At 47.2% G+C, this 16655-nt stretch overlaps 1 protein-coding gene and 1 pseudogene across 1 annotated transcript; both read right to left on the reverse strand.

The window, feature by feature from the left end:
* Positions 1-308: 308 nt before the first annotated feature.
* Positions 309-1709, reverse strand: LOC101588674 (annotated as a pseudogene).
* A 3330-nt stretch (positions 1710-5039) lies between these two features.
* On the reverse strand, positions 5040-16149 carry CUNH1orf116 (chromosome unknown C1orf116 homolog). The gene is made up of 4 exons (XM_023701237.1): positions 16008-16149; positions 10709-10894; positions 8135-8312; positions 5040-6834 (listed from the first exon to the last, which is right to left on the reverse strand). The coding sequence occupies exons 2-4, from the start codon at positions 10811-10813 to the stop codon at positions 5300-5302; spliced, it is 1818 nt and encodes a 605-aa protein (XP_023557005.1). The 5' UTR covers positions 10814-10894; positions 16008-16149; the 3' UTR covers positions 5040-5299.
* Between the last annotated feature and the right edge of the window lie 506 nt (positions 16150-16655).

Here is a 16655-nt window from a genome sequence, read left to right on the forward strand (position 1 = left end):
CTGTGAATTGCTTGAAGTATAGACTATTGTGAGATTTTTGGCAGGGTGTTGCATTCCCAACTAACCGTTTTGGACTTTCTGCAGCATGTATTTCTGGGCTGTCATGCTAGGAGATTGTGGAATCTGAGTTGTCTCTATTAAAAGTGCAATGAATTGAGCAGTTAAGGCTCACCTGCCCAGGGCTTAGGACACCATCGTGTTTTTTTTTGTTTTGTTTTGCAGAAGCAGGGATTGAACTCAGTCCCTTGCGCTTGCTGCGGAAACTTATTCTATGAGCCATCTCCCCAGCCCCTCCATCGTGTTTTAAATGATTTTGAGCTCTGGACACATGGCAAGCAGTGAGTAAGGACAATGCTTTCACTAGGCAATAATGAGCAAGAGAAAATGGCAACCTGAACTGGAAATCTCTCCCATTTTTAACTCATGTGCATCCTAGTGTCAGTGATGACTGTGATAGTGGTGGTGACTCCTGCAGCTCACAGTGTCCCTCCGGTGCAGGGACACCAGAGGATTTAGAGAGGTCATGTCATACACTTCTTGTCTCCTGATGACTAATTCTTGGTTCATTTAAAAAGGATGCCTACTCTATCTTTTTAATACTCCAGTAATTTTTTTTTTGGGGGGGCAGTGGTGGCTTTATTGGCGAGGTGGCTACTTGAGGGGATGAAACGCGAAGAGTGAGTGGCACCAATGCCAGGCCAGCCATGCTTCACGGGCTTGTAGGTGATGGAGAACTCTCCCGGGTAGTGGCCAATCATCTCAGGCTTGGTCTCCACCTGGTTGAAAGTCTTGCCATTGTAGACACCCACCATGCTGCCCACCATCTCGGGCAGGATGATCATATCTTGAAGGCGGTCTTCACCACCTCGGGCTTCTCCGTGGGTAGTGCCTCCTTTTTGGCCTTCCGTAGACGCTTCAGTAGTGAATGCTGCTTCCGCTGAAGTCCACGGTTCAGCTGCCTCCTCTGCCGAGCACTGTAGAGCTGCATCAGCTGTTCGCAGGACATGTCCAGCAGCTGGTCGAGGTCCACGCTGCGGTAGATAAACTTGTGGAAGGTTCGCTGCTTCTTTTGCTCCACTTCCGCCATCTTGCCAGGTCTTCGGAAAGTATGCTCCAGTAATTTAAAAACCTCTCAGCTTCTCTAATTTCAGAGAGTTCTCTCCTGTTACATAAGATCTTCCCCTTCCATCTTAAAATAACTATAAAACAATATACAGAAACTTAGGGGAAGTATAATGAAATAAAACATGGTCACGAGCAGCATGGAAGTGACAATCAAGGGAAATCTGGGTTTCAGGATTCCGAATCTGAAAACAGTAGCATCAGCCTCCCCAGGCATAAACCTGATTCAGGTTGATTTTTTTCTTTTAAAATTCCTGGAAACTCGTGGGTGATGCTGAGTCACCTGGAGGGTGTGCCACAGACTCTCTGTGAATTTGGACCTTCAACTTCTTTCCTCTCAGTGGAGTTGGATGAGCTTTTGGTTTCCAATTCCGCCCGTGTTTGGCTCCTTCAAGAAAAGACGAAGATACGGAAGACAATGCTATCCTGCTGAGTAGCCACACTGTGCCAAGCCCTGAACATCACAGATTGGATATCACTTATGTATCCCCCAAATTATGAAAGGGTGGTGGTACTTCTCCGTTTTTGATACAGGTCTCACTACACAGCTCAGATTTATAGTGATCCTCCTGTCTCAGCCTTCCCAGTGCTGGAATTATAGGCATGTGCCACCATGCCTGCTTCCAAGGCTGGCACAGCATGCAGTATTAGGGATTGAACTCGAGTCTTTGCACTTGCCAGGCACTTAGACCACTGATCTATCTGCTTGGCCCCCTATTTTCTCCATTTTTAAAGGAAAATTCTGAGGGTCAACAAGTTGAAGGATTTCTCCAGAGTACCTGACTGATGGAATTGAACTTGATTATAAGCCTGGATGGATGTGCTCCATAGTCACTCTCATAAGGAAAAGAATACAGCATTGTGCCCACATTCCTCGTAGGCTCTGATGGAGATGGGCACAGCCCTTCCTGTCCACTCCTTTGTTCCCCACCTCTGCTAGTCTAGAGCACAGCTTCATATGCCGACGGTGTGACCTCTCTTTGCCCACACTGACAAAAAGTGACCCAAAGGGGAGAGAGAGGGGCTCATCTTACACATCACACATCATGTAGACTCTTCAGCTTTCATTCCAGCTCCAAGCCAGAACCTCAACAGGGTGCTGCTCTCCTGCTTCTCACTGGGTCTTCCTTCCATGAAACAAACACCAGTGTTTGCACACATACCCACAGCAAGACCACATTTCATGCTGCAGGTGGAGGTGAGTCAACCTGTCCCCTGACTTCAGTGTGAGGTGGCACATCGGTCTACCCTGCTACCCTGGAATCAGAGTCAGGACTGCCATGAGTGGTGACTCAAAGGTATCCAGTAACACACTTGAGGACACAGATGCAGCTGTGCCAGGCTGGGGAGAGGCCGGCACCTGTATTTGGCAGATGGTTTGTGTCCAGTAGCAACAAGACTATTGCAGGGAGACCCTAGGTCAAGTGGAAGAATTGTCATTTGGCTTTTAAAATTAAACAAATGATCTTTACACACTTTGACCCAAAATCCTTTTAAGAAGAGCAGCTCTCAGCCCACTACTATCTCCCCAAACCAGCTCAGGTGGACTGAAAAGAAATTCTGTATGGAAACAATTGAACAGGCTTGCTGATGTCATCACAAGTGGGTCTAGCATCGCATGATAGAGGGGTGGATGTCCTCAAAGGGTCTCTTTGACTCTCTTCAAAATGAAGATGTCTGAGTGTGGATTTATTACCTATACATTTGGATTTATTACCTATTCTTGAATCCCAAAGATCTGTCTTAATGCAGAATATACTCTTTGAAGGGTAAGGACATAGAGATGCATGGTATCTTTAAATAACAAGGGAAGGTTAAGAGAATTTGGGACACAAGTACATCACTGGGATAAAGATGCAGACGGGAAAAGTGCAGGCTGTGTGGAGGTCTGGTTTGCCTGGGAGAGAAGTATCCTGCCTCACTGTAGCAGGTAGTACACCTGCCCCACCATGTTGGTCAGCCTTGTGTTGATGCCAGCCCCCAATTCCTGCCACATCTCAGTTGATATCTAGTCTCCTGTTTCCTCTTCATCAGGGCAATTAATGAATAAGGAACCAGGTTGTATCTTGAAATATACAACAAAGCAGCTCACTTAATACAGCATGCTGAATCAGTCTTCTAGAAGTGGCCTTTTCTCTTTTGGGAGCCTGGAATAAGACACAGCTTGGCCAATGTCATGGGAGACATGACAGTCCAGGTTCTCCCCCACAGCCAGGAATGTGGCAGCAAGCTTTTGGGTGTGTGCAGGAGTGTACATAGAAACCGCCACACCCACACAGCACATGCTGTGGCAGGGAGGAGCTATGTGTCATCCCTACCCTAACTCTGATCATTTTCAGAAATCCTGAACTCAGCAGTGATGGATCTGTAAGGAAATGGCCCAGAAATGCTTCAAAGACATTGAGGGCATGTTTCCAACAACAGTTGCTTTATCGGCACCTTACATCTGGAAGTTCTAGATTCCAACCCAGTCAAAGCCATGAATAAGGTATATTTCCCAAGGGGAAGCAAGGGTCATGTCTAGCCATGTCTAGTCACCAAGCCTATACTCAGAAACCCACATTGCACACTCTCATGACCCTCTTCTGGTGTTTGCTCAAGTTTTCCAGTGTGGTCAGGCAAACTGGGCAGAGGTGTGTCCTGGTTGAGAATAAGTTATACATCCACTTTCTGAAGATAAATTTTTTAAAAATTATAATCTGGATATTATCCTGAGCATTTCTTTAATGCTTCAGAAGACACTTTAGGGTGTCAAAGGGCCTTAGAGGGCCGGCCAAATAGCTCAGAAGATTAAAGCACCTGCAAGCAGGCACAGGGGCCAGGGGTTCGATCCCCAGGTCTGCTGTGCCGTCCCCATCCCCAGGGCATGCTGAGATGGCAATTGAGACTGGGCAAGGTGCTACGTGCCTGTAATCCCAGCACTTAGGTGGCTGTAAACAGGAGGATCACTAAGTCCAATCTATGCAGTGAGACCCTATACATACACCCTATATACCCTGTCCTAAATACAAAAAAAAAAAAAAAAAAAAAAATTTAAAGGGCCTTAGGGCTGAGTCATGGACAGGGACCATGGACCTTTAAGGTCTGTGTGGATATGCCAGAGTTCTAGAGAAGGGAGGCAGGGCCAAGTGGGTTCCCATCTCTGCTGGTACTGAATGGCAGAGTAGCCTTGATGAGTAGCTTATCCTCCCCAGTAGCACTCGATGGGAGCTTTCCCAAGATTCCTCTGAGCTCCGATACTCTATGCACTGTGTTGGCTTTCTACCATGGGAACTGAGGACATTTGAAATCTACCCTCAGTCATACACACAAGGCCTGAAGCAGGAAGAACGGGAAGAACAGGCACGCCTGTTGTGGACTGCAGCACAGTTTCTCACTGAACTTATCAAGGCTGTGGACAAGGACGCCCTGGGCAGAAGTGGAGGTGAGTGTGGTTATTTCTCGTGCTTTCTCAGATCCACAGGAGTTGTTCTGCTATCAGCGATTGGAGCAGTTGTCGCAGGGCTGAGTGATACTGAGGAGGCAGTGAGTGAAAAGATAACAAGCCACCTCTCTTGGTTCTCAGCCTGGTCCAGCAGCCTGAACTGAGACAGCATCCAGCAAGATGGGAGTGAATCTCTGTCAATGGTAGGGAGCCTTCGTGCACAGAATGTAATTTTTAAAGTGACTGGCATATCCATTGTGTCACTTGACTTTCCTTCTCCAGCATGGCCACCTCCCCACACTCAGTTCTGGGGAAGGCTGAACTCTACCCATTGAAAAAAAAAAAAGCTTCTACAAGGGCAAAGCTTTGAGATCACAGAGATAATGCAGCAGAATAAGCACCTGCCTGGCAAATGCAGGGTCCTGAGTTCAACCCCTGGTACAAAAAAAAAAAAAAAAAAAAAAAAAAAAAAAGCAAAGCTTTGAGCAATGATTCTTGTGTTACATAAATAATGTCAGTGATATATACAACTCGTCACACACACAGACACACACACCCTCTTGTGTCAAGCTATGTCCATGCAGGCTCCTGACTCTCAATATGAACATATGCTTGGATTCAGTCTCTCCCTCTCTTCATTTCAAAGAGCAAAAGCATCTTTGAAAAGCCTGTCCAAGCCCGCCCTGAGCTCTGAGGTCACAAAGGCTCCTGAGTGGACCCCAAGTCCCTCCTGAGTCTTACTCTTTGGCAGAGCTACTCCTTCAGCAGTCCCAGCTTCTTCAGAGCCTGTCTTCTGTGTTCATCAGGGACGCCTTTTGGGGAAATCTTGACACTGACGCAGAGGGGCCGGGGAAGCTTGTCAGGGCTCTGTCCTTGGTAGGACAGACGCTTGGAGCTCTGGCCCTGCTCCAGGTCGGCCAACCGGCCTACCTGGATACCTGCAAAGTCCTTCCCAGTGCCCAGGGAGGCAGGGCGTGGCCGAGAGTTACGCAGCACACTGGGAGATGTGTGCTGCAAAACAGAGTCCTTTCCCAGAGAAGTGCTAGTTTTGGGGCTGGGGTCTTTCTCAGCTGAGAGGTAGCTGCTCAGCCCGACACCCGAACGCTCCAGAGTGTTGAACTTGAAGTTCATCTGTTTCAGGCCTGGGATGCTGCTCTCCTGGAGAGTCAGGCCTGAGTCCGGCTTTGGCTTAGTCAGGGGACTACTTGCCTTGGAGGTCTTGGGAATGGGAATTGGCATGGATTTGTGAGCTGTGGCCTGTCCTGGAGGGGCTTCCTGTCCACCAACGCAAGCCTTGCCTGGAGAGGATGCCGGGGCTGGGGCTGGAGCTGGAACCTTCACTGGGGAAGGTCCCCCCACTGGTGCCATCGTCGGGACTGGAGCCTTCCCTGCAGCAGGAAGAGCTGCTGAGGCTGGAGTCAGAGCCGCTGGCTGAGCTGGGGCTGGGACTGCAGCAGGGCCCTGATCTGCGGGCTTCTTGGGTCTGATGAAGCTGGCAGGGTGGCTTAGGGGGCGGCTGGGCTCCTCTTCATCCTGAGGTAGTCCCAGTTTCTTCAGTGCTTCTCTCCGTGCTTTCCTCTGCTCCTGCAGGGAGGAGGAGGTGTGGCCAGTGTCTCCAGCTTCAGTGTGGCGGGACAGCCAGCTCTGGGGCTCACTGTGGAAACTGCTTCGGCTGCTCTTCAGAACAATGTTAGGTGGCAGCTTCCTGGGCTTCGGGGCAGTGAGGGGAGCCAAATGAGCATTTGCATCATCCCCTGATGAGAGGGGAGTGTCTTTAGCTCTAGCATCTTGAGATGGCTGGGCAGGAGGGGGCTGTGGTTGTCCAGGGCTGTCTGGTGTGACTTTCTTGCTGGCCTTATTGGACATGGCCTCTGCTGTCTTTGGGGGTGTATGGCTCTGCTCTCCTGGCCCTTTAGGCAGACTGTCTTTCCCACCCTGCTCTGGCCAGCCGTCCTGGAAAGCCTTTGGTGGAGGGATGAGCACCGTGTCCAGGTGCAGGCTGGCCCTCCGGGGGCTGGCTGGTGCCCTGTGTGGCTCACTGCTCTGGCTGGCTGCGCCTTCCTTGGGCTTTGCTAGGTGCCCCTCAGAGACTCGCGCAGAGAAGTAGCTGTTGGTCTGGGTGGTGCCTTGCCTGAGGTTCTGGTTTCCACCAATGTGGATATTCCTTGGGAGACTATAGGAGCCAGACTTGCGGCCCAGGCCTTGGGCCTCGGGAGGGTAAGACGAGGATGCCTCGGTCACTGTCCTGGGCTCTGGTCTCTGCAGAGTAACAGTCTCCTCTGAGTTTCCTGTGTGGATAGGCAAAAAGAGCGTGTGGAGGTGAGAGCCCTGCTGCCAAGAGGGAGCAAATAGGCCCAGACCCTGGGCTCCAGCCAGCAACAGGCAGGCTTTGTTTTGTTTTGTTTGCTTTTAAAGGGGCAACACTCTTTTCTGAATGTCATCTAGACCAGTAGTGGCAAATCTATGTATGGCATGTTGTGATTGTGTTTTTCATTTAGGACAAAACATGTTAATGTATGAATTATTTTTTTCCACACTAAAACCTTAGTACTCAAGTTTAATTGTAGTGTTGGCATTTTGTAATAAATAAGTAGGTTCTGGGTTGCAATTTGAACACTCAATCTTTTTAAAATGTTCAACACCCTAATCTATACTAATAGACGAATAACAGCAGATTCCTCAAGACTGAGAATTATTTGTCCTGGTGGGTAGGCCTGATTGCTCTATATCCTTCATTTGGGCTCTCCAGGCCTTTTATGGATCTACCAGAGTTGGGGGAATTTGGGACAGTTCCCTCTAGTTATCTTAAGGCTCCCAGATACTTCAACTTTTACTTTCTTGAGATCTGGGCAGTTATGTAGTAGCACAGTGCCCTACACCAGTGAGTGACATAGCATCTTTCTTTCCAGTAAGCCCAAAAGGAGCTGTAGGTCCACAGGCCAGTGACTCAGTCCCAAGGGACAGTTTTGCACCATGTCACATTTCCTCCTCTATCTCCAGGGACAGTCTAATGTACTGTCAATAAATGCATTATCAAATTGCTAAATGAATGAATAAATGATTGTAGCTCCGATACCACTGGAACTGTTCTCAAAAATAGTCTTCCCTATACCCTGGGACAAATGTCCAGGTACTATGGTTCTTAGGGGGCCTAAATATCACTGGCTCTCCACCTTCACTAGCCAAGGCCTCACGGTGTCACCCACTGAAGTTGTGGAGGCCTTTCCTCTTATCTCCTTCATCCTCATCATCTGAGCCACACAGATTAGCTCTCCAGACTATCTTGGGCTCTCCAGGCCGCTCTGTCTGCTTCATAATCTGTAGAATCAGACCTCTTTAGAAGTTCTTCATGGGAGGGTAGCAACTGACCAAACCACTTTCTACTCTCAGGCCTCGGCTACTTTCAAGAAAGACATAGGAGCTGGTCTCTTGGTGGTCCATCCTTCCCTCCAGGAACGAGGCCAAGAGTGCGGTGAGGGTTATGGCTCTCATTTCTGCCTGTGACCCGGGGATCAGAGGGCAGGCAAGGTGGGAAGTGACCAGAAGGAAACACTGATTTCCTTGGTGGGGCTCCTGAGACTGTCTTACCATGGGGAGCCAGTGGGGTGATGGAGAGCACCCCGAAACCTTGAGGAGTTGTCGAGGGCTCAGACTTGTCAGTAGGCAGAACGCTGTCGGCCTCAGCATCCAATGAACCAATGGTCTCTTCTAGGAAAAGCAGACACTCCTTCTCCTCAGCAGACAGGAAGTCATAGCTGTGATCACTCTGCGGGGAGAAGGAGTGGTGAGAGAGCTCTCTCTGGAGAAACTGGTGCCCCTCCCCACCAGAACCAACCTCCTGTGAGGAAAGGAAGTGGAAGAGCTGGAAACCTTGCCTTGGTTCTGCACTTGCAAAGCTGTTTCTTCCTGAAACAAGGTACCACGTATGGGAGAGCTATTCAGGCTGGGGGCTTGCCAGTACCCACCTCCAGGGTGGAACAGGCAGGCGGCAGGAGCCTTTCTCCTGCTCAGTTCTGGGTAGGAAGCTTAAGAACACACAGATCAGAAGACCCCAGTTCTAATTCCAGTTCTACTTGACCCTTGTCAAGTATTCCACTATGTGGGTCTTCCACTTCACTGAGTTATGTGGGCAATACAGTGATTTGACCCGAAACTTGAATGGTATGACTTTTAACTTTTCAAAGTACTCTGCATACTTGTTCTGGTATGTCAAGGACAGTATGAGGACAAACAGGTAATACAGCCAACTACTGGCTGCCAGGCCAATGAGAATAGCAGCATGACTAGTCACAGATAAACTTACTAAATAATCTACATTTTGAAACACATTCCATGCAAGATTTTCTTGTGTATTTACTTACTTGATGGCATTTGGCTCTGGCTAACATTCAAGTAAGTGTGTATTTCTTAAGCAAATATTAACTTCAGGGAGGAGAGTGGAGAAACTGGTTGGTTTGGTTGGTGGGGAAAGCAACCTAGTACTAAATATGAGGCAGACAGTAAAGCAGGTCATTTTCATTATGAGAAGCACAAAGGGATAGTTGGAAGAAGATATTGTGGCTACCTCTGATAGTTTTGCCCATGCTCTACCAGGCCACAAGGATGGAGCCTGAGGACAAGACCACAAGGACAAGCAAGAATACCAGAAACCTAGCCTGAGTCTTCTGATGTTTGCAACACTTTAGATTTATATATTCTCCAGATCCATTTGGATGACAAGGGAAAAATTCGAGATGGCCCCAATTATATCCCTGGGGGAGGGAGGGTGGCTGTTAAACAACACTTTTTCAGTTGCCTCTGCCCTTAAAAGTTACCTGGCCAATAAGTGACTGGGACCTACATGGAAAACCCCTTGAAATTACTAGAACAACAATCTTTATTGCCTTCATCCTGTTGGAACAGACTGGCCGAGGATAAGTTTATTCTAATTTCTCCTTTATGGATCATTCACTTTGAAAGCCTTTAATCTCTGTCACATTCTGTGTCCAGTGACACAGAGCATTCACACTGGTCTCCGCCTGTAGAAACAGTGCGCTGTCTCTGTGTTCCCATCCTGTAGGGTCAAGAGGCGATTCTGCACAGACCATTTGCACGTTTACTTTGTCTTTCTTTCTTTCTTTCTTTCTTTCTTTCTTTCTTTCTTTCTTATTTATTTATTTAGGCAGAACTGGGGATTGAACTCAGGCCTTTGCTCTTGCCAGGGAAGCGCTTATTCTACTGAGCCATCTCCCCAGCCCCCTACTTTGTGTTTCTGTTGTTTTTTCGCTTCCATTTTTATAATCCATTGAATATATTAAGCATCTTGGACATTCAGTAGCAAACCTCACATACATTATATTTTCAAATCTTTATATATATAAAACAATGAAATCTAAGTTCTCCAGGGTTATTTATGTATGTCACAAGGATGAACAATGCAGAAATGTTTACTGATGGTGGATAGAGGACAGATTTAGTCTTTTATATCGGTCTTAGCAATAAGTAAGTCTTAAATTTGTGCCCAGAAAAGTTAGTTAATTCCATACCATTCACAAATAAGCAACTTAAGAGTTTCTCACACTCTGCTCTTAGATGGGCTGTTTCTTTTCTATATAACAGAAAGTGCTCAGTGCTTTATATCCCATGCATATTTTCCCTAAAACCACCCTATGAATTGGGTTAGTATCATTCCCATTTTAAACCCCAGCCAATTGATGCCTAGACAAATTAAGTAATTTGCCCAAGGTCATATGGCTTATAATAGAATACCCAGATCTGTTGGCTCCAGAACTTAGGCTCCTAATTACTTTACTTCCTTTGATTTTTGGAAAAGACTAAAAAGTAATGCTACTCACTGTGGAGAACTTCAAGAGTCCAAGCTACAACAGTGTTCTAGTTTCCACCATGACCTCAAATTGCAGGCCTATTCTTTCTCCTCAACTCAATCCCTCACCCTATGGAAAGTCCGAGGAAAAAGTCTTATTGGTCTGGTTTTCCTCTCTAAGATTGTCTTGCCCTATTCTTCATAAGTTGGGGGTGACTCAGAGGTAGGGAGCACCCACTAATACTGTGCTTCACTGACAGATGAAGGAGATGGAAGAGAAGGTGCAGAGAGCCATGGCTGGGAGCAGACAGGGCGCAGCAGGTGTGCAGAGTGGCCAGCTGCAGGAGGAGAGTACATACAGATCCAGAGTGGACGGAGGCGGTGCTCATCATGCTGTCGTGGCTGCCGACGCGGGTCCCAGGTTCCGAGCCAGGCCCTTCTGGCCACAGCTCTCTCTCAGGCATCGCCTGAAGCAAGGAGCAGGGGTGGCGAAAGGGGCTCCCAGAGGGGAAGCGAAGGGAAGCGAAGAGTGTCCCAAGCTGGGCCTGAAAAGAGAAGAATCAAAGCCATGTGTGAGGCAGGCTTGTTCAAGGCTCGGCCCAGGCCCTGGGGCAGCACGGCGGCAAAGGCACCAAGCAAGCAGAGAGCTGGAAGGAGACCATGATCAGCCATGACCCGAACACCACCTCAGCCTGTAGGAAGGACACAGGCTGGCTCAAACACATTCGAAAGACAGAGTCCTAGGTGGCGCAGAGGCAGTCCAATGGGAAAGGCACTTCTGGGGCTTTTTTGGTTATTCTTTTCTTTGAACCAGAAAGCTTATACTTTTCTTAGTATAAATAATAAATATTGCTTGGGATCTGGAGGTATTCGGGTCTAGATTCAAAATGGCTGATCCACTTAGTTATTTGATTAGAACAAAGCCTGCTTTTCCTCATTAAATAGGGTTGATGTAAGGATTAAATAGTTTAATTGGTAGTAAATACTCATGCTTAAGGAGTAGATAAAATTATTCTTGTAATAAGAAAAAATAAAATCCATGTAGGACCAAACTAACTCCCTAAAGCAAGGGAAACAGGAGTTTAGAAATAAAGGGCTCTAGTGAAATGAGAGACTACAGGCTTGGGGAAAGGACAGGCCCCTTAATGGCAGCTCCTAGTGGCACCACATGAGACTGTTATACAGTGGAGTAAGACCATCATACTTAACAGGAAGCACTTCGCACTGTTTAAGACCCAATAATTATCAGCTGCTATCATAGTGTATTCAACCCATCACAACCACCACTACAATGGTCCTCACCGGCTCCCTAGCCTGTGAGAGAAACGTGGTACCTACAGAGGCTGGCATGAACTCAGTTTCCCTCCTTCCTGTGCATCATCTCTGCTGCTGTTCATGTTCCCAGCAAAGCTCCCTAACCCGTGTCAGATGAACAACCAAAATGTTCTATGCAGCTTCTTTCCAACTTCAGATCTTTGGGGAAAAATTTCAAATTCATTTTACCAAAGGGAGCTGTGGTTGCTTTCCCACTGAAGAAGTCCTAAGGACTGCCATGTCTCCTTGTGGGAAAGTTTCCATCACAGCTGAGCAGACCAAGGATGCCTCTATTTATTTATTTATTTATTTATTTATTTATTTATTTTTATTGAGAAATAATTATGAATGAGACAGTTTCACAGCTGATTAATAGGACAGTTTTGAGAGTCAATACACGGTACATTGTCATCTTCTTAGTGGTTATCCATAGTACAAGAAGCAGACAGGATATCCTGTCCAAACACTGTTAGTACACCTCTTTCTTCTCATTGAATTAAGCGAAAGTAGCTATAAATTTATCCTAACTATTTTGTATATATAAATACAAAATGATCTTTCCTTTGTATCCTTTTTTCTTTTTTGTCCTCTCAGAGGTGAATATTCTATTGGCATCTAAATACTATAGGTATTTGAATTCAACTAAACAATCTAACACTGTCTAGCAGTCTATAATATTAGTGGGTTATCCTCAGAAGTTATTGACTTGAGCCTTTTACAGCTCGCCGAAGGGCGCCTCTTGTATGCAAAATGAAATTCTGAAGAAATTATGATCCAAACACAGTTTCAAGGTGAAAGAAAAGATTGGGGGAGGGTTAGAATACAGTTTATCTAATTCTGAATCGATATTTTTCCCATCACACCATGCCATAGTTTAACCTATCAGGTACTCGCCCAATATAAGGTAAAATGTCTAACTGACATCAGGGGACGTGGGTTTTGGATACAATGACAGATATCCCTTTGGCCTCTGCCAGCACATACAATATCAGGTTGGGGCTAGGTTGGGTGAGTCAGCCTTGTAATCCTATAAGCTGGCAAATATATGGCTTCATAGAGCTCCTCTTCAGGTTGGGTGGAGCCTCCTAAATAGGGCAGAGAGAGAAAGGTAGGACATGGGGGAAAGAAAAGGAAATGTCCCAAATGAGCCAGACATGTACGATTCTTATAAGAGCTCAGTACCTCTCAAGAGGTAAGAAGGGGACCAGAGGAACAGAGATACCAAAGAAGCCCAATGAGAAATCAACACTGGTGAGATAGGTTGCAGGACTTCTTCATGAGGTCAGTGCTTCAGTATGGAGAACATTGAAGAAAGGATCAAGTGGGCGAGGTCTGGTCATCTCAGTTATGTGCTCCACTAAGGACGATCCAGTCAAGAGAACACCAAGCCATTCCTTATGTTCTGTAGGTCTGAGACTATCACAGCCAAGGAGACCTATTTCTCCTAAGGTAAGGCACACAGAAGGTCCTAAGAAAGTGTGATGCTGGCTGAATAACCTCATCTGTTCTAGGGTCTGTTGGGTTAAGCTGATGGAAGGCTTCTTCTTGTCTTCATACCTGTTGATTTTCCTGAGACTATATGGTTGAGTAGAATCAGGGTGATGCTTTCAGATGAATTAATAATTATAGGCACCTAACACTACCAGGGGTATGAATCCATGTAAGACAAAGGCATTGTTTTTCAGAAGCTGGTATGGGTACAAGGGTCTAGTTTTTGGCTCCATTTTTTTTGTGTATGTGCAATTGGGATACTAACTGTTTCAGGTGACTTGCTGTAAGAAATATAATATTCTTTCTGAATAGCTGAACAGATGCTGCCTCTTACTTTCAGAGGCAAAGTTAGCTTCCAAGTATGCCTTGTGCTATCTGGTGGTTGTGAGCTTCTCCTTCTCCCAGAGAAGCCTGCCACCCTCTGACCCCAGACCCTGAAGCAGCATCACACGCACAGACAATAGGAGCGCCCCACAGGGACAGAGCGTGCTGCTGCTTGCAATGTGTTCTCGTGTACCTGACTGGATCTTCAGGGTCACATGGCAACAGGCTGAGAGTGACCTCTTCCTAGGGGAAGTTGAGAATACCCCTACCTGTATGGAAAGGGCATCCGTGCATCTGGGCCCCTCAGGGGGCACTTCAGTGACTGCCACATGCCAGGTGGTACACACGTAATGAAGGGTCATTGGCTACCCCTGGCTAAATAAGAAAATCCTCAAGGTCACCCTTCGATCTTCACCTCATACCTGAAACCGTGCATTGTCCGTAAGGCCTGTGCATTGTCCTTCTAGACAGTTTATTGCCCAACACTGTATACATGTTTTCAGAGTAAAGAAATGGCGCCAAATACCACTGAAGATCATGCCGCAGGCCCACACATTCACTGCAGCAATGAAACCAGCTCCAAAACCACAGCTGAGTGAGCCCTGGGTGCTGACACCTTATCTCTATATCTAGTTTTATGATCCAAAAAATTGGGACAGTAAAAAATGTTTTTCTTCTTTCCACTTTCAGCTTGGCCCAACCAAAATGTTGAATTTCCATCTACCAATTTTACAACCTTGAAACTTGGAGGTTGTATCAGGGTAGCCATCGAAACTGGAGGTATTCCTGTTCTGCCTGATAAGAAGTATGAGAAACCAGCAAAATAGTCAAGGCAAGAATTTGATATCTTTCACCTTTGGCCTACTTTTGAGACTTTGAGGAGGGAATGGGTTAGGAAATATGCACAGCCCGTAGTCGGGGTCACCCATCCAAAGACACAATAAATATTAACTGTGCTGCTGAAACCAGCCAGGCCTCCAAAGGAGCAAATGAAGCACACGTGGAGCTCTGGCGTCTGAAGTAGGTGAGGCAGGAATGAGCTCCAGTCCCATCCCTCATTGTTCCTACTGGGCCCAGGTCTCCCTTGTCACCTTCTCCTGTGAGCACAGGCCCATCATCTTCAAGAGCTCAGCTCCTATTCTCAGCAGTCACAGAGATTTTTGTTTCTTTCAGACCTGGAGTCTCTGCTTTTTGCTGACTACTCAGAAGTGGGCCTTGGGTTGGAGACCATACTGCATCAAGCGCCAGCACGACCGAATGTGTACCATGTGCATCTCCTTCTTTGTGATCACAGGGGCAAGCTTCTCTGTGCGTTTAAGCAACATCTCAATGCCTCCTTCACCAGTGGATTGAGAGAAAAAATGGGCAGAAATAGTCTCCCCACAGAGAAGCCTTGTTAAGGTACTGCCAGTGTCAGTCACTGCTGTCAAGTCTGCAGTCTCTGGCAGTGAACGTGGTGGGCTGGTTCTTTACAGTGTGGGGGAGCCTAAGGCTCCACTTGGCAGGACCAGAAATCCAAACGGCCTTCAGGGCTGAGTGAGCCAGGCCCTGAGAGCCTAGCCTTGAAGATGCCACTTCCTCCTTTGCACCAAGAGGAAAAGAAGGGTTATGGGCCAGTGTTCATCCACAAGACAGCTAATAGGGAGCTGATGTGCTACTCTGACTCTACTTATACGTCCAGTTTCCTTGTGCAGGTATGCCTGTCACACACACACTGCCACTAGGACACACTGAGATCCACAAAGTAGAGTTAGTCCCCGGTCTGGTGTTGCTCTGAGTCTCACCAGAGTAGACGTGCTGCTGCGAAAATAGAAATGTGGGTGAGGCCCTTGCACAGCCACATAGCTTTCTGCCTCCCAGTGTCTGAACCTATTAACAGGCTTGAACCCAACTAAACTCAGCTTTGTAGCTGGCCTATCTACGGTCTCTTTCCAAAGATGAGGCGGCATCATGAGTTGGGAGCTTTCCCAACATGCCCAAATTCAGATCGCACCACAAACAACTTGCACACCTGACCACAGAGGACTCCATTATTAACCACCACCATCAAACATATACACACTGCACCCTTTACTTAAATAAAGATAGGCCCTGGGTTGATAAGGTCCTAGAAGAATTTCCTGTTACAGATGTGCTGGAAGACCAAGGCACTCTCCTCCCCTGAGTGATCCCACACTTTGAGAACTTCCACGCCAAGAGCGCCCTTCCAAATTCACAGCTCAATCTCAATTGCTCAGTGATGAAAATTTCCTAAAATAAACCTATTTTCTTTTCTTGTTTCTACAGTATGCTTGCCCAACCTAAATGAGTGAATGAGAGTTTCCCAGTCTGGTCTCCAGTCTCAGAAAGCTACGGTGCTTCTCTGATCCCAGGTTGGGTGCAGAGAACTGAAGGGCAAAAAAGAAAGCCTCTAGCTGGGATGTAGAGTGACAATCTCCCTCTCCTTTACAAACCCCTGCAGTTACAACTTCCCCTGAAGTCCTTTCTCTTGCTACAGAATAAGTAGTAGTAGATTAATGATGAACTCACCTCTACTGGGCTGGGGACTGACCAGAAGGCAGGAGTACCCTTTTATTTCAAAGGACAGAGATGGAGACAGACTGCTTCCACTGCCTCCCACTGTTTGCTTCTTTCTCCCTATGACCTGCTCCTGACTTACCTAGACAGGTAAATGCCTCATCTGTGCTGCCTCACCACACCCACCCGCGACTCTCAGCCAATCCCGGCCTCTCCTCCCACTTCTCATTCCAGCTGTTCCTCAGGGAGGGTGTGGGAGGAGGGAGCCCAGGCAGTGCCTCTCTTAGCCAATCATCTCCTGCCCACCCTTCCTCCATTTGGAGCCAATAAAGAGCCCTAAAAAAAAAGACAGAAAGAAAGAAAAGCCACCAGGAGGAGCTGGAGCCAGCTTGAGAGTGGGGGAAAGGAGAGCTGGCAGGGAGGGAATATGTCCAAGATACTGCTACATTTCACCTTAATGTAGAAGAGCACAGTTCACCTGAGCAATGTGCCTATCCGTGGATGTGTTTAAAACGTGGATTCCCACCCAGAGCAGGCTTCTTCCACTTGCAGCTAGGTGTTTCCTTGGCTTCTCCAGGCTGAGTCCTCTGCGGTCAGCCCTTCTGGCTCTTCAGAATCACTTTCATCCCAAACCATTTTCTAGCAGCTTGTAACTCCAGC

Source organism: Octodon degus, unplaced genomic scaffold (genome assembly GCF_000260255.1).
Source record: "Octodon degus isolate 3935 unplaced genomic scaffold, OctDeg1.0 scaffold00131, whole genome shotgun sequence".
Taxonomy (NCBI): Eukaryota; Metazoa; Chordata; class Mammalia; order Rodentia; family Octodontidae; genus Octodon; species Octodon degus.